Source organism: Oncorhynchus keta, chromosome 34 (genome assembly GCF_023373465.1).
Source record: "Oncorhynchus keta strain PuntledgeMale-10-30-2019 chromosome 34, Oket_V2, whole genome shotgun sequence".
NCBI classification, from domain to species: Eukaryota; Metazoa; Chordata; class Actinopteri; order Salmoniformes; family Salmonidae; genus Oncorhynchus; species Oncorhynchus keta.
The window spans coordinates 22,492,194-22,513,920 of NC_068454.1; the positions used below are offsets into that span (position 1 = coordinate 22,492,194).

The window sequence follows — 21,727 nt, forward strand, 5'->3', positions numbered from 1 at the left end:
AGGCCATATCTCAATTGTATTATAATGTATATTACTGCCTTATTTTTTGCTCCAGGAAGAGTAGCTGCTGCCTTGTCAGCAGCTAATGAGGATCCATAATAAATACAAATACAAATCCCAGTCTGTCTACCTAGCTATATCCTAGTTCCTGTTCAGCTGTGTTAGAGCTGACCTACCTGTGTATAGAGCATAGTATCATCGCTGTGCCCTGTGGCGTATCCATAGACACTTATCCTGTCCTATGATATCAGTTCAACCCGTTACCAATCAGGTCCAGACACACCCTGTCCTCTGTCTTGACTCTGACATCAGACACCTGGGTCCACCTTTAACACACACACACACACACACTTGGCATTTCCCTTGATTGTGCCGTGACACATATATTTGTGGAGCGATGGGTAACGATGCTTTGTGGGTGTCAGTTGTTGATGTGTGCAGAGGGTCCCTGGTTCACGCCCGGGTATGGGCAAGGGGACGGTCTAAAGTTATACTGTTACATACATACACACAAAGTTTGAGTAAATACAAAAACTAGCACTTAAAATAAATAATTGCAATGATTAATGAAAGTAACATTCAATCTGTTTCCACATTGTGAATACTTCTGTGCAGTTACAGTTTTTTCCAACTGCTTACACACAAAATCTTTTCATGTCACACGATTTTTGAAACTCTCACTCAAAGTGCAAAACTACACACCAAATGTCCAAAACCATAAGCTATTTCTCTGCCTTTGACTCAGTTGTCAATTGCATAAAACACTTTTTTCAAAACACTACACACAATTCTCTACCTAATGCGAACAATGGCAGAGAGCAAGAGGAGTAGGAGGGAGAGGAAGAGGAAGAAGAGGACGAGGGCAAAGAAGAGAAGGAAGGAGAGCCATCTCTGATGAGATTAGGGCAACACTTGTTGATCATGTGATCAACCACGGTTTGACCATGAGAGAGGCTGCACTGAGAGTCCAGCCCAACTTGAGTCGATTTACAGTGGCGTCCATAATTCGAACCTTCAGGAATGAGAACAGGTATGCAACTATCTAATGACTATTTTAGCATTACAGTAATGTACTGTAAAATACGTATGACTGCATATAATTGCATAAACATTTGTAACTCTAAGCCATCCATTTACTGCACTGCATTGAATGAATGAGTTTGGTTATCATGCTGTACTACATTTTTTTTTACATTGTTTACAGTTCCTATGCTGAACACATACTGTGTTTGAATTCTGTACAGAGTGGAAAGGCAAAGACATCATGGAGGACGAGGACGCTTGTTTACAGATGTACAAGAGACTGCAATTATAAATATGGTTTTGGCCAACAAAAGCAATTAGGATTTGAGAGATAAGAGAGCATATCTTGAATAATGACACCATATTTAACACCATCAATGCTGTAAGCCTGTCGACCACACAACGCATCCTCCAACGGCACCGAGTGACGATGAAACAACTTTACAAGGTGCCATTTGAGAGAAACTCTGACAGTCAAGAATATGCGACACGACTTTGAAGAGGTATGTATGCAACACTACTTCCTGTACTTCAGACATACCATATTTACTCATCTGTATATCCTTCAGGTTGGCTTCAACCTCACCAAAACCAGGCGCCGCGGAAGAAATGTAATAGGACAGAGGGCAATTACCAATGTCCCTGGACAGCGTGGGGGTAATATAAATATGTGTACTGCCATCACTCAAAACGGGGTCCTCCATCACAATTCCACACTGGGTCCATACAACACCGGCCATATGCTCACTTTTCTGGATGCAATTTACACAATGCTTGTCCCTGATCCAGATCAGGAGCCTGCTAGATTTGTGGTTTTATGGGACAATGTTAGTTTTCACCGGGCTGTTCTGGTCCAAAACTGGTTTGCCACCCATCCACAATTTGTAGTTTTGTACCTACCCCCATATTCACCTTTTCTAAATCCCATAGAGGAATTCTTCTCAGCCTGGCGCTGGAAAGTGTATGATCGCCAACCCTATGCCCGCATGCCGCTTCTCCAGGCAATGGAGGACGCATGTGGGGACATAGAGGTTGCCTCTGTCCAAGGTTGGATACGCCATGCTAGGAGATACTTCCCTCCATGTGGGGACATAGAGGTTGTCTCTGTCCAAGGTTGGATACGCCATGCTAGGAGATACTTCCCTCCATGTGGGGACATAGAGGTTGTCTCTGTCCAAGGTTGGATACGCCATGCTAGGAGATACTTCCCTCCATGTGGGGACATAGAGGTTGCCTCTGTCCAAGGTTGGATACGCCATGCTAGGAGATACTTCCCTCCATGTGGGGACATAGAGGTTGTCTCTGTCCAAGGTTGGATACGCCATGCTAGGAGATACTTCCTCCATGTGGGGACATAGAGGTTGCCTCTGTCCAAGGTTGATACGCCATGCTAGGAGATACTTCCTCCATGTGGGGACATAGAGGTTGCCTCTGTCCAAGGTTGGGCATGCTAGGAGATACTTCACTCCATGTGGGGACATAGAGGTTGCCTCTGTCCAAGGTTGGATACGCCATGCTAGGAGATACTTCCCTCGATGTTTGGCAAGAGAAAACGTATCTTGTGATGTGGACGAAGTATTGTGGCCAGACCCAGGCCGGAGAAGACATAAAGCGTAGCTTAGCACTGGTGACTCCCCCCTACCCCCCTACCAATTCCTGGACTGCCTCCCCCTGGGACCCCACACACACAATAAGCCTATGAAAGACCAGAGAGCTTTAGATTTAGAACAACAGTGTTCACATGGTATATCCAAAAATGTAGTATTATGAAAGCAGTGTTTGCCATTTTATGCAAATGCTTCCTTCTGACATGTGTTTATGGCATTTTGAATGCAGTGTTACATTTTGAAGGAGATGTGAGGCATTTTGCATTTTGTGTGTCCAGTTTTGGGAATTGTGTGTAGAGTTTTGAAAAAATGAGACAGTTTTGAAAACGTAAGCAGTCTTGCTGATTCTCAAAATGCATTATGTCTTGCGTTAAAGTTGTCCCTCATGAGTGGAGACACTGACTCCCACCCTGCTTCAACTGCACAGCCTCTTACAATCCTCATGTTCCTGGATGATTTCTGACCACTGTAATGGGCTTAAATCTTCTCTGAACACTGTTCTGCCATGCCACCCTACAGATTTCCCTCCCATACCTGTAGACACTCCACACCAGAGCTCTTCCTTTCCTTATCTGAAAAACCTCCAGGGCTATCTCCAGTGTTCAGGGGACTTGTCCCTTCTCTATGTGCAGCACCTCCAGGGGCAGCAACAGCAGCACAGTCTCCTTAGAGGGTTCTTCTTCTTGTACCTGGTGGCCATTTTAAATTTCTCGTTAGTGACGGTGACGTAGTCCTGTGTCTTCTCTACGCTGGTCTGGATGTTGTCTATGTAGCCTCCTTGCTCCTCCACCAACATAAAGATATCCATGAACAGTTCTCTCAGCTCCTTCATGTTGCTCTCCAGATTCAGTAGCTCCTATAGCAGTTGCACAAAGGATAAAGACAAAACATTAGTCAAGGATTTGTCTGAACGGACACTGAAACTGGTGTAAATTACATGAGACATTAGTGTTTGTCAGTCACAGACATACATGGCCTACTGAGATTCTGAACTTGACCTTCAATGACATATTCTTGCATTTTCTTACACATCAAAACTTACGCTTACCTTGTGTCTCTGCTCGATCTCGGACAGCTGAGCGCGTGTGATGCGTTCGTCGTTGAGGAGGTTCTGGTTAAACACCTCCCACTTCCCTGTGGCAACCATTTCATCGACTCCCTCCTCGGTGACGTCACGACCAAACACCTCCAGCTGGCGGATGAGGAAGTTTTTACAATGCTCCTGTTTACTGAGGATGGAGTTGTTGTACAGACACATCACCTAGGAGTGGTAAATATGAAAAAGTACTTTAGACCAGAAACAGACATTTCTTTTCACTGTTTGCTTAGCTAGCATATATTAAAAACTAAGAATAACAATATATATTTTTGCTGACGTTCATCAAGTGTTGTCAGAAAAACATCAGAAAACACCATTGAAATAAAAGGTTGTAATAACTCATGGAGAGTGACCTGTTGGAATTGTCTAAGTAGCGCTGCGTGTTGGGAGCGTTGGATGCGTGTAGTGGCTGTAGCCAGTCCCTGCATGTCTTCTAAACTCTGTGCCTTCTTGGAGAGGGCGTCCAGCCGTCTGTGGATGCTCTCTGCCTGCAGCTTGATGTCCGTCGTCACATCACTGTCCTTCTTCATCACACTGAAACGACGCATGGTTGCCACCAGGGTCCTTTGTTGCTGGCTGAACTTCTTCACCTGGGGAGAAGGAGAAGAGGATTCAGTCAAACTTTAAATGAATAACAAGAATTTATAGAGTATCCTTCCACCTCCCGAATTCACAACATTATTATCATGGACAATTGGACATACAGTTGCAGTCCAACCGAGGTGCATGCTTTGCGGGTCGACATGTCTATATAGTTACGGCCACTCATAGGAGGAATATGTGAGCTTACTAACCTCTGTTTCCAGCTCAGTGATGTCACCGCGGATATGCTGAGCCTCGGACAGGAAGTTGTGCAGGACTGGTTCTTGCTCGAACACCACAGCCTGCTGCGTGGTGGCGACCTTAACCCCGAATGGGGCATCTGGGTTAGGATCTTCCTCAGGGAATGGGGTATCATCTGTCTCTCTGCTCACCTCCCGAAAACCCTGGGCCCTCTGACGCAGCTCCTCCAGGCGGTCCTTCATGATCAGAGACCTCTCGGTGGAGATCAAGCAGAAGGATGACAAAAGCCTGTGAGTTGAGGCCCCTTAGTGAAGTTATCCCTTAGTGAAGTTATCTCCAAAGGACAGAGCCTTTTGGTGGACCTCACTCAGGAGGACAGGGTCTGATGTTGTTTCACTGTAATAAGGAACATATGGTCTTGGTTGACAATGTATATGGTGTCTCCAACTATTGTTGGTATACCAAAAGTATACCTAAAGTATACCTAAAGTATACCTAAAGAGTAAACACTGTTTTAAGCAAAGGTGTTTCAGTCAACATTTGAGTTTATTCATCATAATTACAAAGAGGAACTTGAAGTCTTATGAGGTAAATATGTACAGTACCAGTCAAAAGCTTGGCCACACCTACTCATTAATGGGTTTTTATTTATTTTTACTATTTTGGCTCCAACCACCGTGTCTTTGTGAGACACAGTGTAGGTGAACGGATCATCTCTGCATGTGTAGTTCCCACCATGAAACATGGAGGAGGAGGTGTGATGGTGTGGGGGTGCTTTACTCTTGACACTATCTGTGATTCATTTAGAATTCAAGGCACACTTAACCAGCATGGCTAACACAGCATTCTTCAGTGATACACCACCCCATCTGGTTTGTGCTTAGTGGGACTATCATTTGTTTATCAACAGGATAATGACCCAACACACTTCCAGACTGTGTAAGGGCTATTTGACCAAGAAGGAGAGTGATGGAGTGCTGCATTAGATGACCTGGCTTGTGATGAGTTGGACCGCAGAGTGAAGGAAAAGCAGCCAACAGGTGCTCAGCATATGTGGGAACTCCTTCAAGACTGTTGGAAAAGCATTCTAGGTGAAGCTGGTTGAGAGAATGTCAAAAGTGTGCAAAGCTGTCATCAAGGAAAAGCATGGCTACTTTGAAGTATCTAAAATATATATTTTGATTTCATTAGCACTTTTTGGGTTACTACACAATTCCATATGTGTTATTTCATAGTTTTGATGTCTTCCCTATTATTCTACAATGTAGAAAATAGTAAAAATAAAGAAAAACCTTTGAATGAGTAGGTGTGTACAAACATTTGACTGATACTGTACTTTGGTGTGTCCACTTTGAACTGGAAATGAGTCTCTCTTCACTTTGTTTCTTTATAGCACAACAAGACCTTCTATAATGAATCTGGCATCACAAGCTCTTCAATAATATATCCGTAGACAAGGTCAACATTCCTAAGAAATTCCCTAAGCACTTTGGTGCACTGAGCTACAAGTAGTGTTTGTGTCTGGGAATGGCAGGGAGAGATACACGAGCACAATGTTTATGTCCATCACCAGTGAATCTACTTCAGCGTTGCTTCCCATGAGAAGTTATCTTGTTTGTGTTTTTGCAGTGAGGCACTTCCCTTCACCAGTACCTCTGCCTGACATAATGATATGATGATTGCTCTCACAGAAATTAACTTCTAATAGACGCACACAAACACACACATACATGTACAAACACACACACCCACAGAGAGCTTGTCAACATTGCCCTTAAGATTTGGTTAGTCTGACTGTAATCCACACTGTGGTATCTGTGGCGTTCAGCAGACAAATCTGGTTTAGCTCGCAGCAAAACATAATAAGTATTACAACAGTTGCAAGGTTTCATCAGTTTATTCTGAAGTATATTCAGTATATATATACAGTATTTCCCCTGCAGTGTCTGGATCGTTTGGAGGACTTTAACTGTTAGGGAGGGTGGAGTGAACAGAATGTGTATTTTGAATTAAATAGAGCGTTGTAAATGACAGACTATCCAATTACCAGATGGATTACAAACAGGAAAGCCCACAAATAACCTGTGTGTGTGTGTGTGTGTGTGTGTGTGTGTGTGTGTGTGTGTGTGTGTGTGTGTGTGTGTGTGTGTGTGTGTGTGTGTGTGTGTGTGTGTGTGTGTGTGTGTGTGTGTGTGTGTGTGTGTGTGTGTGTGCGTGTGCGTGTGTGTGTGTGTGTATTAGTGTTGCAGGGGTTGAGTCATAACCCACAGTCCCAGTGGTTATATATTGTGTGAATGAAGGGTGGGTGGGTTGAACAAAATTAAAACAATACTTTAAAAAACCTTTCTTGTACAATTTATATCTATAGGCTACATTGAGGTTTTCCTTTCATTATTTTAAGTTATATGGCATTAGGCCCTAAAACGTAGGCTTATGCGCTAACTGTAGGCCAACACACGCCAAATAGCCTACATGCCAATCACCAAATGGTTTTGGGATCAGACAGAAAACATAACTTCGATCCACAGAGGCAAAAAGGACAATGTGGGAATTTAATACAATAAGAGAAAAAGCTGCGAAATGGAGTTGAAAATAAACAGAATGGTGGGCCAGAATGGCAATGTTTGGGAAATATTTGGTGAAGTAGTGAGAGAGGATGATAGCAGTGTGATGATTGTGAGGAGCTATGCAAAATCCACAGTGACACGAGTGGGGCTTCAAATAGACCTATGGGAACTGTAGCCTACTGTTCAGATGGGTTGAATGGAAACTGAAATCTGGACACTGACTGTAGGTCTATAACCTCTCACATAGCCTTAATATTAACTCCTGCAGAATTAAGCATTTCTTGATTCACCAAATGTAGGCAAAATTTTGACTTGGGGAACAAGAGTTGAGAAATATGCTTTCTTTCTTTCAGCATCTTGAGAGAATGCACTGTGCAGTTAGATACCATTTGTGGAGGTGCTGTCTATACCAGCATCATAAAAGCTGATAGTATTTCAACCACATAAAATATTCATCCAAGCTGAACTGAAATCTATCAGAAACATGTTGAGTCGTTTTCTCAGCTTTCTATGTCCTTACAACCGGTCAAACAGGTGCCGTTTGGACATTCTGCACAGAAAACCTTTCACATGTATTATTTTCTATATTAGTGGGTTCGGGACGGGTGCGGACCTCAGATGTTCACTTTATCACATATAGTTGGCCGGTTGCTGGATGGGTTATTAGTAATCGCGGATGGGTGCGAGTGAACAAACAGCTGACCTGCGCACCACTAGTGTGTGTGTGTGTGTGTGTGCAGTATTGAAGTGTGAGACCTCCTGCATGTTCTAACACTACAGACCTCTGACCTTCTCTAGGCTGGAGATCATATTGAAACCAAACCATAGAATTAGAAATACTGGAACACATTCCCATCCATGTCAACTTTCATGGTTGATGGACCACAGTCATTGAGTTTACCTCCCATGGACTAAGCCGGGGCTTTGTCCGTTCTGGTCGTTGTAACTCTATGATTCAGACATTACTCAACCGATTCTAGAGCAATGCGAGATTTAGCCTGAAAACACACTCAGTCCAGCTTGTCTGTGTCTGAATGTTTTGACGGTTTCTTCTGTTCTCTGACTGCTTTCCAACTTTCCATCTGTTCACCTGTCACAGAGTTCATGAGAGAACTGCCTGTTGACATTTGTCACCATAATGCAAGTGTTTTGATGGGGTGGAAGAGAACAAATGCTTTCCTCTTTTACACAGGATATTATTGTAAAGGCAACTCTAACCTTTTTTTATTTTTAATTCAATCCATTTTTGGTCTTAAGAACCTTGAATTTCACATGAGAAAACAATAACATACACTTAAGAAAACATATTCTAACACTTACAACAAGTATCATGAGTCAGGCAGGTGTGAGTTCTGCTATTTACCTTGTTGTAGTAAGTAATCCGTGAGGCTTAGAGCCTGCCATTTATGTTTGACCAGGAATGTAACTGTCAATTTAGCCAAGCCATGGAGAATGGATTATTCGTACTTCACAAAAAGCATTCATGAATTTATCCAAATGTATATCCCATCCTTCTGAACGGTATCCTCAGGGAATCAATTGAGCCCTCCACTCCAAATACTTATTAGCTGTAGGTCACGTGTATGTGTGTGTTCTGTTAGTTTTCCTATATGTTAACAGTTAGTCAGTAAACTGCTATAACAGAGAAACAACACTTCCCAGGAAATGTGGTTCCGCCAGTCTGGCCACACCCCTTCTCTCACAGGGAGAACTCTCTGTGGCCAGTGGGAGAAGGGAGAACAGATGTGGACTATTCTGTCCCAGGGGCTGCTCAAACAGCGTCATAGAACAAATAGAGCTGTGTTGTGTAGAACAGCAATGATGTAGAAGAGTTGTTTTAGCTCTATACATGACATTATGTATGGAGCCTATGGTGCAGCCTGCTAGCTAAGTCACTGGTCTGGCCCTATTGTGTTTCTCAGGCTCCAGTGGCTCTACTGAGCATGGCTGACATTTTTGACCAAACGAAGGCCTACTCTATGTGTTTCATAAAAGCACAGGGTGGAGAACTAAATGTCAACCAACAGTAAGACGAAATACAACTGAGTTATAGTAACCAGCAGATAAAAAACAGGTGTATGATTCATTCCTAATGTGTAGGTGTTATGACAACAAAATAAACCATTTTGGGTTGTGACAGGTGTGTCTGTCCCGTCTCTCTGTCCTAGGCTTGCCAATGAGCCGAACCTGTCCATGGCTCTGAGGTGGAGCTGATACACCGTCTCTCTGTCCTAGGCTTGACAATGAGCCGAACCTGTCCATGGCTCTGAGGTGGAGCTGATACACCGTCTCTCTGTCCTAGGCTTGCCAATGAGCCGAACCTGTCCATGGCTCTGAGGTGGAGCTGATACACCGTCTCTCTGTCCTAGGCTTGCCAATGAGCCGAACCTGTCCATGGCTCTGAGGTGGAGCTGATACACCGTCTCTCTGTCCTAGGCTTGCCAATGAGCCGAACCTGTCCATGGCTCTGAGGTAGAGCTGATACACCGTCTCTCTGTCCTAGGCTTCCCAATGAGCCGAACCTGTCCATGGCTCTGAGGTAGAGCTGATACACCGTCTCTCTGTCCTAGGCTTGCCAATGAGCCGAACCTGTCCATGGCTCTGAGGTAGAGCTGATACACTGTCTCTCTGTCCTAGGCTTGCCAATGAGCCGAACCTGTCCATGGCTCTGAGGTGGAGCTGATACACCGTCTCTCTGTCCTAGGCTTGCCAATGAGCCGAACCTGTCCATGGCTCTGAGGTAGAGCTGATACACCGTCTCTCTGTCCTAGGCTTGCCAATGAGCCGAACCTGTCCATGGCTCTGAGGTGGAGCTGATACACCGTCTCTCTGTCCTAGGCTTGCCAATGAGCCGAACCTGTCCATGGCTCTGAGGTGGAGCTGATACACCGTCTCTCTGTCCTAGGCTTGCCAATGAGCCGAACCTGTCCATGGCTCTGAGGTAGAGCTGATACACCGTCTCTCTGTCCTAGGCTTCCCAATGAGCCGAACCTGTCCATGGCTCTGAGGTGGAGCTGATACACCGTCTCTCTGTCCTAGGCTTCCCAATGAGCCGAACCTGTCCATGGCTCTGAGGTAGAGCTGATACACCGTCTCTCTGTCCTAGGCTTGCCAATGAGCCGAACCTGTCCATGGCTCTGAGGTAGAGCTGATACACTGTCTCTCTGTCCTAGGCTTGCCAATGAGCCGAACCTGTCCATGGCTCTGAGGTGGAGCTGATACACCGTCTCTCTGTCCTAGGCTTCCCAATGAGCCGAACCTGTCCATGGCTCTGAGGTAGAGCTGATACACCGTCTCTCTGTCCTAGGCTTGCCAATGAGCCGAACCTGTCCATGGCTCTGAGGTAGAGCTGATACACTGTCTCTCTGTCCTAGGCTTGCCAATGAGCCGAACCTGTCCATGGCTCTGAGGTGGAGCTGATACACCGTCTCTCTGTCCTAGGCTTGCCAATGAGCCGAACCTGTCCATGGCTCTGAGGTGGAGCTGATACACCGTCTCTCTCTGGAGACACCGGTCAACAGACACCAATGTAGCTTCTTCATAGTAAGTGTCTCATAACATAGCATATTTTGCTTATGCCTAAAGGCATGGGGTGTAATCGTCCAAATAAGAGTTTCTATTGGACAAATTCAGGTACACTCTTGGTAAAAAGGGTTCCAAAAGGGTTCTTCGATTGTTCCTATAGGATACACCTTTTTGGTTACAGGTGGAACTCTTTTGGATTCCATGTAGAACCCTCTGTGGAAATAATTCTACATGGAGCCCAAAAGACTACCGAGAACCAAAAAGGGTTCTTCAAAAGGTTATCATATGCAGACAGACAAATAACTATTTTAGGTTAAAGAGAGCACCTTCTTTACTAAGACTGTAGGTCCCTCACTGCTCCGTTCTGTTTGTTTCCGTTTAAGAAACGTTTTGCAACAGAATTGGCATAATGTGCTATGCTACTGTGAAGAATTTGTGTCCCTGGAACATGCCCTTGTGTTGTTCTTGTAGAAGTTGTGCTCGGCTGTACTTGGATCAGGGAAGACATTTAATAGGTCCATCAGAAAGGGAGTAGAATGGCTACTGGACTACATCTCCAATGATTATAAGGCTCTTAATGAGCGTGTGCAGACGGATACAGCACATAAGAGATAGAAGAGATAGAAGAGATAGAAGAGATAGAAGAGATAGAAGAGATAGCATGGCTTGAGAAAGAGGTAAGAGGGGAGGAGAGAGAGAAAGAAAGAAAGAAAAGGAGGGAGAAAGACAAAGTTGAGGAGCAAAAAGAGGTTCATGGAACACACATAATGCTCTCAAATGAATGGATGTGCAATTCTATATGCTTGGTTTGTTCACAAGCACCATCATGGTCACTGCTGGTGTTCTACACAGTGAGATAAGCTGCTGTGTGCTCTCAGAATGTCTGATCTGATACCACTCACTGTGGAGAATGTCAACAACAGACTGAGTCAAAGTCACATCAATAGTATCTGTTTTGAGGGCCTTGAAAATTGTCTCTTCAAGAACGTTGTCTTGTAGAGAATGTGGTCTCTTTAGCCCTGTGTGGGAGTCAATATACCCGGAGAAAATATTTTGTGTTTAGTTCTGCAGAGGTGAAGCGTGGAGGGAGGAGGAGGAGAGAGGGAAGGGAGAGAATAGAGGCCAGGGTCAAGGCAAGGATGATGAACTTACAGACAGCTTATTTGAGGAAATCAGAGAGCTCAATAGTGAAGTGAGAGAGCTGGTCCGGTGAAATGAGCCAATGAAGAGGGTAATGCTAATGTATCCACTGCAGAGAACAGACTCCCACTCCGGCCCTGCTCAGAAACAACACTTCCTTTCTGAAAATACTTGATTGGTGTAAACAACATGGTAGTTATTTGGTACCCTTTGTACTTGAATAGGCTACGTCTATCAAAATCCATCCAGGTCTCAACAAGTGCACAAGGGTATAGGGGCTAGCAGTTGTTTTTGGACACAGTCCAACACTGCCTAACAGCACATAATTGACTACCTCTCCTGAACCCAGGACCAAAGGCATAAAGGCCAAAGACACGTCAACTCCACCAAGATTCTCCCAACTCTTACACAAACAAACATCGTAACCCTGGGAATACTTGCATCAATCCATTATAGAGAGTCTATTTGTCAGGCTGGGGAGATTTTCCCCTGTCTGGTATTTAAGTCAGAGTTATGGTGTGTTCACTGTCTGTGTAACTCCAATATTTTGCATGTCTGTGTTCAAGTAGGAGGAGAGACTGAAGGAGAAGGAGAAGGAGAGGAAAGAAGTGAAACAGGAAGAAAAAATGAGATCATAACAGAAAGAGATCTAGAGAATTTATCTGAAGAGGAATGCCATTCAACCCACTGTCAACAGAATACCTCCTCTCAAGGCGAGCCCATCACGGCCTAGACCCAGAGCCAACCCCACGGCATAGACCCAGAGCCAACCCCATGGCCTAGACCCAGAGCCAACCCCACGGCCTAGACCCAGAGCCAACCCCACGGCCTAGACCCAGAGCCAACCCCACGGCCTAGACCCAGAGCCAACCCCACGGCCTAGACCCAGAGCCAACCCCACGGCCTAGACCCAGAGCCAACCCCATGGCCTAGACCCAGAGCCAACCCCACGGCATAGACCCAGAGCCAACCCCATGGCCTAGACCCAGAGCCAACCCCACGGCCTAGACCCAGAGCCAACCCCACGGCCTAGACCCAGAGCCAACCCCACGGCCTAGACCCAGAGCCAACCCCACGGCCTAGACCCAGAGCCAACCCCACGGCCTAGATCCAGAGCCAACCCCACGGCCTAGACCCAGAGCCAACCCCACGGCCTAGACCCAGAGCCAACCCCAACTCTCTCCACTTCAACCGCCTGCCCAGGCCCAAACACTGCCCCCTATAAACCCCAAACTCAAGCTCAGATAAGTGGGTCTCCCCTCTTCCACTGGGAGGAGAGCAGATAAAGTACACTAAACACTGTTTATACACACACAGCATGGGTGAGGAAGTGAGCTCCCAGTACTGTCTAATCAGCTGGTGGAAAATGAAAGTGATAAACATCTTTAGGAAATGGCATCAACTGCAGATTTTTATCAAACAAAATAAGGAAGTACCGGAAGTGAACGTGTACCATGTCCGTTTCTCCAGAGAAGGGAGTCATCTGTAAAACAGTGTCCCAGACTGTCAGGCCTATGTAGTGAATTCTATGCTGGACCCAGTCACCTCAGTCACCCCAGTTTCCTTCCAGTCTAAACCATCATCAGGATAGACCAGCCAGCTCACTCACTGCAGGTCCAAACTGGCGATAATGACTCTCCGTCATTTTATTGTTGTGTTTCGTAGATTGTTATAAGCTAAATTGCCTGTGCTAGAGCACTGTTAACTAGAGCACTTGGTTTACAGTAAACCTGGAGCACATCGCCCTCTAGGGACAGATTAAGGAGGTTATTCTTAATGACTAGTTCACCTGAATGTCATAGACACAGCTTGTGGCCGTAATGCCCCTGAGGTACCATTGGCATCTACTGCCTATGGACTACATCAGCGAGTTCTCCCTTTAAGGCTCCTGCAGGGAAGTATTGCTGAATCTCTTCACTGTAACTGTAGAGGCAAAGTTATTTCCTGCTCTAATGAGATAGTTCAGATCAGAGGTGCAAAGCTGCAATCATCAGAGGCTGTAGTCTTGCTGGTTAGCGGTTCTCACTGGCACTTTGCTGAACAGTTAAAGGGACTTTTTTTTTTTAAAGTTACATTTCATGTTCATCATCTCCAGCACCACTCCAACATCGACATATGTGGTAATATAAAAGATAGAGGAAAATAAGTGTTTCCAATGACATCATCAACCAATTAGTAGGCAATTAGTAGTCAATGCCTACTTATAATTGGTTAAAATCACACTAATTTGCAAATAAATTCATTAAAAATCCTACAATGAGATTTTCTGGATTTTTTTTCTCATTTTGTCTGTCATAGTTGAAGTGTACCTATGATGAAAATTACAGGCCTCTCTCATCTTTTTAAGTGGGAGAACTTGCACAATTGGTGGCTGACTAAATACTTTTTTGGCCCCACTGTATGTAAGGTGCATCAGTCGAGCAGTGAATTTCAAATAGAGATTCAACCACAAAGACCAGGGAGGTTTTCCAAAGCCCCTCAAAGTAGGGCATCTCTGGTAGATGGGTAAAAAAACAAAACAGACATTGAATATTCCTTTGAGCATGGTGAAGTTATTCATTACACTTTGGATGATGTATCAATACACCCAGTCACTACAAAGTGGCAGGTGTCCTTCCTAACTTAGTTGGCCGGAGAGGAAGGAAACCGCTCAGGGAATTCACAATGAGGCCAATGGTGACTTTAAAACAGTTACAGAGTTTAATGGCTGTGATGAGAGAAAACTGAGGACGGATCAACAACATTGAAGTTACTCCACAATACTAACCTATTTGACAGAGTGAAAAGACGTGCGTCCTGTTTGCAACAAGGCACTGAAGTGATACTGCAAAGAATGTGGCAAAGCAATGAATTTATTGTCCTGAATCCATTACAACAGATGAATGAGTAGCACTTTTCATATCTTCAAGCATAGTGGTGGCGTCATCATGTTATGGGTATGCTTGTAATAGTTAAGAACTTTTTCAAGATTAGAAGAAACAGACAAAGTCCTAGCAGAAAACCTGGTTCAGTCTGCTTTCCACCAGACACTGGGAGGTGAATTCACCTTTCAGCAGGACAATAACCTAAAACACAAGGCCAAATCTACACAGGACTTGCTTACCAAGAAGACAGTGAATGTTGCGAGTGGCCGAGTTACAGTTTTGAATTAAATGTACTTAAAAATCTATGGCAAGACCTGAAAATGGTTGTCTAGCAATGATCAACAAACAATTTGACAGAGCTTGAAGAATTTTGAAAAGAGTAATGGGCAAATGTTGCACAACCCAGAAGTGGAAAGCTCTTAGAGACTAACCTGGAAAGACTCATATTGTGTGAGGTAAACCCTCTGGCTGGGTGATTTGTGTTCACCTGAGGAGAGAAAGGTGAGAGCAAACACATTTACAGAGTAAACACACACACACACACACACACAGTAAACACACAAAATGCAGCCCCTGCTCCATATGTGTTTGCTCTCCGCAATTTAAAGGGAATGAATAAACAAACAACTGAAAAGGTACATTTCTGTAAACAAACAGGTCTACTTTCTGTTATGCTAATGTAAACACACACCGTACCACTAGGAATACAAACACAGAGAGTCAGAACCTTCTGAATGTTGCCCACAGTGGTCACTGTATCCATGTGTGTGTACGTGCGTGTGTGTGCGTGTTCATGTACCTTCGCATATCCATATAAAACACTAATTTACAAGCCTTTGCGTGCAGCACATGAAATCTCCATCCAGCCACATCCACACATAAACATTACAGCCTCACCACACTACATCACTGAATCAGCTATTAAAAGTGAGAGATGTGACATTGCCTCTGTAAGTGGGTTTCCAGGGCCAGGCTGCAGTAATTGTCATTGTGGAAGTAAGTGCCATTGTCCCTCAGATCTATATTATGGGAATGACTCTGGCTGTGACAGGCGCTGGGGATGGGATAGGGGGAGGGCTGTGTGTGTGTGACAGGCGGGTGTGGCTGTAGTGTGTGATGCCCGGCAGTCCTTCATCCCCCTGGTCTAAACGGTGCTGTCAGGCCCCTAATCGAGATGGAGGAGAAGACTGGTTGGATGGAAGAGCTGACTGCAGGCTGCAGATGAAAAGCACAGATCGACTCCTGTGCCCTTGTCCGTTCCTGTTCCTCCAGTAGCAGTCGTATGGATTCCCCCAGCAGACAGGCAGGCACATTGTTCCGAACACTCAGAAATACTTATAAGCTGTAAAGGGGATGATGTGTCACTGCTAGGAATACAACATCTGTTGGTGATCAATTTTTGCAGGTTTTATTTTTGGGGATCACAAAAAGTTTTGTGCATCTGAGATTGCATCATGTGTGTCTAACATTTTATTGAGCAGGTTTTCCAAGATATTTCGGGGGTTTGTTCTGTCTGTTTTTCTCTTGAATGTGTTGTAAAGTCCAGCAGAAGGTTATGATGATTTCATTATTCATTGTGTTGTGCTTAGCCTGCAGATGGGGCTGCTGGACTGTGAAGCTCTTCTTTGTTGTGGCCCGGTGAGGTGTCTTGTGTGAACTGGAGACAAGCATCGTCCTTTGTATATCTTTAACTGCTGAGCATGCAGGGTCTTTTCTGTACATGTGATTATTGTGACTTTGCCATTGTAATTGTTTGTAAGCTTGTGTAGTCTAAAATTAATTTATGAACATATGCTATCCATTTGTTGTTTGTATGCTGTTCTTTGTATGCCATTTTAATATTTGATAATTAACCAATGATATTAGGCCATTCTTGGCCATGATTACAGACACCTGTGTCTTTTGACACTATATAAACGAGTCATCCCGCAGTGTTTGTGATTATACCCTGATGAAGACAGCTTGGCTGTCGAAACGTTGCTATTACGTTTTTGCATCTGAGCTCCTAGAGTGTGCGGCTCTCTTTTATTTTCAAGTTTTCTACTCCGCTAGCCAGCACCTCGCCTAAATAGCTGTGCGTTTATTTTTCTTCTAGACTTTTCTGTACTTAACAGATCAATGCCCTCTTCTATTATTACTGAAGAATAGCAGTCTGGAGTAACATTCTCTTCAATTGGGTTTTCTCTGAGCTCGAGTGTGATGAGATCAATCACAACACTTTATTTCCCATAGCAGGTTTAATACACGTCACTTCCCTACAATCACCTGTTCCAGAACCCCAAGGAAGAGTAGCCACTGCTTCAGCAATAGCTAATAGGGATCTGAATGAAATGCTAAATACTTCATGTCACAGACTATTTCTTTTTCTATTCCTATAACTGACTGAGTTTATATGTCAAGTATACTGTATAGAGCGTCTGTAGAGGTATTTTCTGTCCCTTTTCACCATTGGAAACAGTTGATTGTAACTGAGGCTGCCCTATTTCCCACAGCAGTTACATAATCCTGTGTTTTGACCTATATTATTTTGTAGTCTGGGTGTATGGAGGCTGATATATTTCCTATAGATAATGTAATTTTACAGGTATTCATGTAATGGCTTATGCTAATAGACAGGTTAATGCTGCCTTCCCTGAGATTATTCTCAGCCCAGTCGCTACCTGACAACATCATCATCCTTATACAGAGAGCCTGCCGAATACGTGCCAGAGAGAGAGATAGACACAGAGAGAGATGGAGAGAGGTATCAGCCTGAAGATGGAAGTGTTTCTGTCTCTCAGAGTTTGTCTTGGATGATGCCCTTCATTCCCCTCCCAAGGTCTGTCCTCGCCCCCTCTTCTCCTTCTCTTCTCTTTTCCTCAACTCCTCTCTCCCCCTCTTCTCCTCCCCTACTCTCTCCCCTCCTCCTCTTCTCCTCTCCTCCTCCCCTCTTTCCCGTCCTCTTTTCCTCCCCTCCTCCTCCCCTCCTCTTTCCCGTCCTCCTCTTCTCCTCTCCTCCTCCCCTACTCTCTCCCCTCCTCCTCTTCTCCTCTCCTCCTCCCCCCCTCTTTCCCGTCCTCCTCTTCTCCTCTCCTCCTCCCCTACTCTCTCCCCTCCTCCTCTTCTCCTCTCCTCCTCCCCTACTCTCTCCCCTCCTCCTCTTCTCCTCTCCTCCTCCCCCTCTTTTCCTCCCCCCTCTTTCCCGTCCTCCTCTTCTCCTCTCCTCCTCCCCTACTCTCTCCCCTCCTCCTCTCCTCCTCCCCCCTCTTTTCCTCCCCTACTCTCTCTCCTCCTCCTCTTCTCCTCTCCTCCTCCCCTCTTTCCCGTCCTCTTTTCCTCCCCTCCTCCTCCCCTCCTCTTTCCCGTCCTCCTCTCCTCCTCCCCTACTCTCTCCCCTCCTCCTCTTCTCCTCTCCTCCTCCCCTCCTCTTTCCCATCCTCCTCTTCTCCTCTCCTCCTCCCCTACTCTCTCCCCTCCCCCTCCTCCTCTTCTCCTCTCCTCCTCCCCTACTCTCTCCCCTCCTCCTCTTCTCCTCTCCTCCTCCCCCTCTTTTCCTCCCCCTCTTTCCCGTCCTCCTCTTCTCTCTCTCCTCCTCCCCTACTCTCTCCCCTCCTCCTCTTCTCCTCTCCTCCTCCTCCTCCTCTTTCCCCCCTCCTCCCCCTCTTTTCCCCCCTCTCTTTCCCGTCCTCCTCTTCTCCTCTCCTCCTCCCCTCCTCCCCTCTCTCCCCTCCTCCTCTCCTCCTCCCCCTCTTTTCCTCCCCTACTCTCTCCCCTCCTCCTCTTCTCCTCTTCTCCTCTCCTCCTCCTCCTCTCCTCTCCTCTCCTCCCCCCCCTCTTTTCCTCCCCCCTCTTTCCCGTCATCCTCTTTTCCTCTCCTCCTCCCCCCCCTCTTTTCCTCCCCTACTCTCTCCCCTCCTCCTCTTCTCCCCTCCTCCTCTTCTCCTCTCCTCCTCCCCCCTCTTTTCCTCCCCCTCTTTCCCGTCCTCCTCTTCTCCTCTCCTCCTCCCCTACTCTCTCCCCTCCTCCTCTTCTCCTCTCCTCCTCCCCCCTCTTCTCCTCCCCTACTCTCTCCCCTCCTCCTCTTCTCCCCTCCTCCTCTTCTCCCCTCCTCCTCTTCTCCTCTCCTCCTCCCCCCTCTTTTCCTCCCCCTCTTTCCCGTCCTCCTCTTCTCCTCTCCTCTTCTCCTCTCCTCCTCCCCCCTCTTCTCCTCCCCTACTCTCTCCCCTCCTCCTCTTCTCCTCTCCTCCTCCCCCCTCTTTTCCTCCCCCTCTTTCCCGTCCTCCTCTTCTCCTCTCCTCCTCCCCTACCCTCTCCCCTCCTCCTCTTCTCCTCTCCTCCTCCCCCTCTTTTCCTCCCCCTCTTTCCCGTCCTCCTCTTCTCCTCTCCTCCTCCCCTACTCTCTCCCCTCCTCCTCTTCTCCTCTCCTCCTCCCTCCTCCTTCTCTCTCCCCCCTCCTCTTCTCTCCCCTCCTCCTCTTCTCCCCCTCTCCTCCTCCCCCTCTTTTTCTCTCCCCCCCTCTTTTCCTCCCCCTCTTTTCCCCCCCTCTTTCCTGTCCTCCTCTTCTTTTCCTCCCCCCTCTTTTCCTCCCCCCTCTTTCCGTCCTCCTCTTCTCCTCTCCTCCTCCCTACTCTCTCCCCTCCTCCTCCTCTTCTCCCCCTCTCCCTCCCCCTCCCCTACTCTCTCCCCTCCTCCTCTTCTCCTCTCCTCCTCCCTCCTCTTCTCCTCTCCTCCTCCCCTCCTCTTTCCCGTCCTCCTCTTCTCCTCTCCTCCTCCCCTACTCTCTCCCCTCCTCCTCTTCTCCTCCCTCCTCCTCCCCCCTCTCTCTCCCCTCCTCCTCTTCTCCTCTCCTCCTCCCCCCTCTTTTCCTCCCCCTCTTTCCCTCCTCCTCTTCTCCTCTCCTCCTCCCCTACTCTCTCCCCTCCTCCTCTTCTCCTCTCCTCCTCCCCCCTCTTTTCCTCCCCCTCTTTCCCGTCCTCCTCTTCTCCTCTCCTCCTCCCCCCCCTACTCTCTCCCCTCCTCCTCTCCTCCCCTCCCCCCTCCTCTTTCCTCCCCCCCCTCCCCCTCTCTCCCCTCCTCCTCTTCTCCTCTTCTCCCCTCCTCCTCTTCTCCTCTCCTCCTCCCCCTCTTTTCCTCCCCCTCTTTCCCGTCCTCCTCTTTTCCTCCTCCTCCTCCCCCTCTTTTCCTCCCCCTCTCTCCCCTCCTCCTCTTCTTCTCCCCTCCTCCTCTTCTCCTCTCCTCCTCCCCCTCTTTTCCTCCCCCTCTTTCCCGTCCTCCTCTTCTCCTCTCCTCCTCCCCTACTCTCTCCCCTCCTCCTCTTCTCCTCTCCTCCTCCCCCTCTTCTCCTCCCCTACTCTCTCCCATCCTCCTCTTCTCCCCTCCTCCTCTTCTCCTCTCCTCCTCCCCCTCTTTCCCGTCCTCCTATTCTCCTCTCCTCTTCTCCTCTCCTCCTCCCCCTCTTCTCCTCCCCTACTCTCTCCCCTCCTCCTCTTCTCCTCTCCTCCTCCCCCCTCTTTTCCTCCCCCTCTTTCCCGTCCTCCTCTTCTCCTCTCCTCCTCCCCTACTCTCTCCCCTCCTCCTCTTCTCCTCTCCTCCCCCCCTCTTTTCCTCCCCCTCTTTCCCGTCCCCCTCTTCTCCTCTCCTCCTCCCCTACTCTCTCCCCTCCTCCTCTTCTCCTCTCCTCCTCCCCCCTCTTCTCCTCCCCTACTCTCTCCCCTCCTCCTCTTCTCCTCTCCTCCTCCCCCCTCTTTTCCTCCCCCCTCTTTCCCATCCTCCTCTTCTCCTCTCCTCCTCCCCTACTCTCTCCCCTCCTCCTCTTCTCCTCTCCTCCTCCCCCTCTTCTCCTCCCCTACTCTCTCCCCTCCTCCTCTTCTCCTCTCCTCCTCCCCCTCTTTTCCTCCCCCCTCTTTTCCTCTCCCCCCTCTTTCCCGTCCTCCTCTTTTCCTCCCCCCTCTTTTCCTCCCCCCTCTTTCCCGTCCTCCTCTTCTCCTCTCCTCCTCCCCTACTCTCTCCCCTCCTCCTCTTCTCCTCTCCTCCTCCCCCTCTTTTCCTCCCCCTCTTTCCCGTCCTCCTCTTCTCCTCTCCTCCTCCCCTACTCTCTCCCCTCCTCCTCTTCTCCTCTCCTCCTCCCCCTCTTCTCCTCCCCTACTCTCTCCCCTCCTCCTCTTCTCCTCTCCTCCTCCCCCCTCTTTTCCTCCCCCTCTTTCCCATCCTCCTCTTTCCCGTCCTCCTCTTCTCCTCTCCTCCTCCCCTACTCTCTCCCCTCCTCCTCTCTTCTCCTCTCCTCCTCCCCCTCTTTTCCTCCCCCTCTTTCCCATCCTCCTCTTTCCCGTCCTCCTCTTCTCCTCTTCTCCTCCCCTACTCTCTCCCCTCCTCCTCTTCTCCTCTCCTCCCCCCTCTCCTCCTCCCCCTCTTTCCCATCCTCCTCTTCTCCTCTTCTCCTCCCCTACTCTCTCCCCTCCTCCTCTTCTCCTCTCCTCCTCCCCTCCTCTTTCCCGTCCTCCTCTTCTCCTCTTCTCCTCCCCTTACTCTCTCCCCTCCTCCTCTTCTCCTCTCCTCCTCCCCCCTCTTTTCCTCCCCCCTCTTTCCCATCCTCCTCTTTTCCTCTCCTCATACCCCGTCTTTTTCTCCTTTCCTCACTCCCCTCTTATACTCCTCCCCCATCTTTCCCTCCCCTCCTCTCTCCCCCTATTTTCCTCCCCTCCTCTCTTCTCATCCTCTTTTCCTCCCCTCCTCTCTTCCCCATCCCCTCTTCCCCCTCTTTTCATCCTCTCATCCTCTTCTCTTCCTCCCCCCTATTTTCCTCCCCTCCGCTCCTCTACATCATAAATGGCTGAATATGGAGACTTGTTTCCAGTCCAATTCACGCAGCTGTGAGCGGCGGCCTTTCAGATCTCCTCGCACCTCGGGAGGCAGTTAGTTGGAAAGTGTTTTTCTCTCTCCGTATCTCTGCACCTCTGTACCTCTGCCTCAGATCTGTCCATGCATCATTCAGGCTCCAGCACAAGGCCAGGCAGTGACATGACCATTTAGTGCCAGGGAGGAGACCACGCATTAATAAATGTCTCCTTCTAAAGATAATATATATCTGTCCTGACAATTTATCCCCTAATGATCCAATGTCCTGGGAGCTACTTTCTCCCT

General features: G+C 47.5%; 1 protein-coding gene across 1 annotated transcript; it reads right to left on the bottom strand.

Annotated features, from left to right (window-relative positions):
- Positions 1–2,674: 2,674 nt before the first annotated feature.
- Positions 2,675–8,726, bottom strand: LOC118366827 (syntaxin-19-like). The gene is made up of 5 exons (XM_035749568.2): positions 8,443–8,726; positions 4,524–4,908; positions 4,083–4,319; positions 3,679–3,891; positions 2,675–3,486 (listed from the first exon to the last, which is right to left on the bottom strand). The coding sequence occupies exons 2-5, from the start codon at positions 4,752–4,754 to the stop codon at positions 3,253–3,255; spliced, it is 915 nt and encodes a 304-aa protein (XP_035605461.1). The 5' UTR covers positions 4,755–4,908; positions 8,443–8,726; the 3' UTR covers positions 2,675–3,252.
- Positions 8,727–21,727: the final 13,001 nt, after the last annotated feature.

Bases quoted from the DNA above. Each gene is read 5' to 3' on its own strand.
- LOC118366827 (XM_035749568.2), bottom strand. From the start codon at position 4,754: ATGAAGGACCGCCTGGAGGAGCTGCGTCAGAGGGCCCAGGGTTTTCGG. The intron at 4,320-4,523 runs GTTAGTAAGCTC...CCTTCTCCCCAG, and splicing joins TCACTGAGCTGGAAACAGAG to GTGAAGAAGTTCAGCCAGCA. The intron at 3,487-3,678 runs GTAAGCGTAAGT...CAACTGCTATAG, and splicing joins AGATCGAGCAGAGACACAAG to GAGCTACTGAATCTGGAGAG.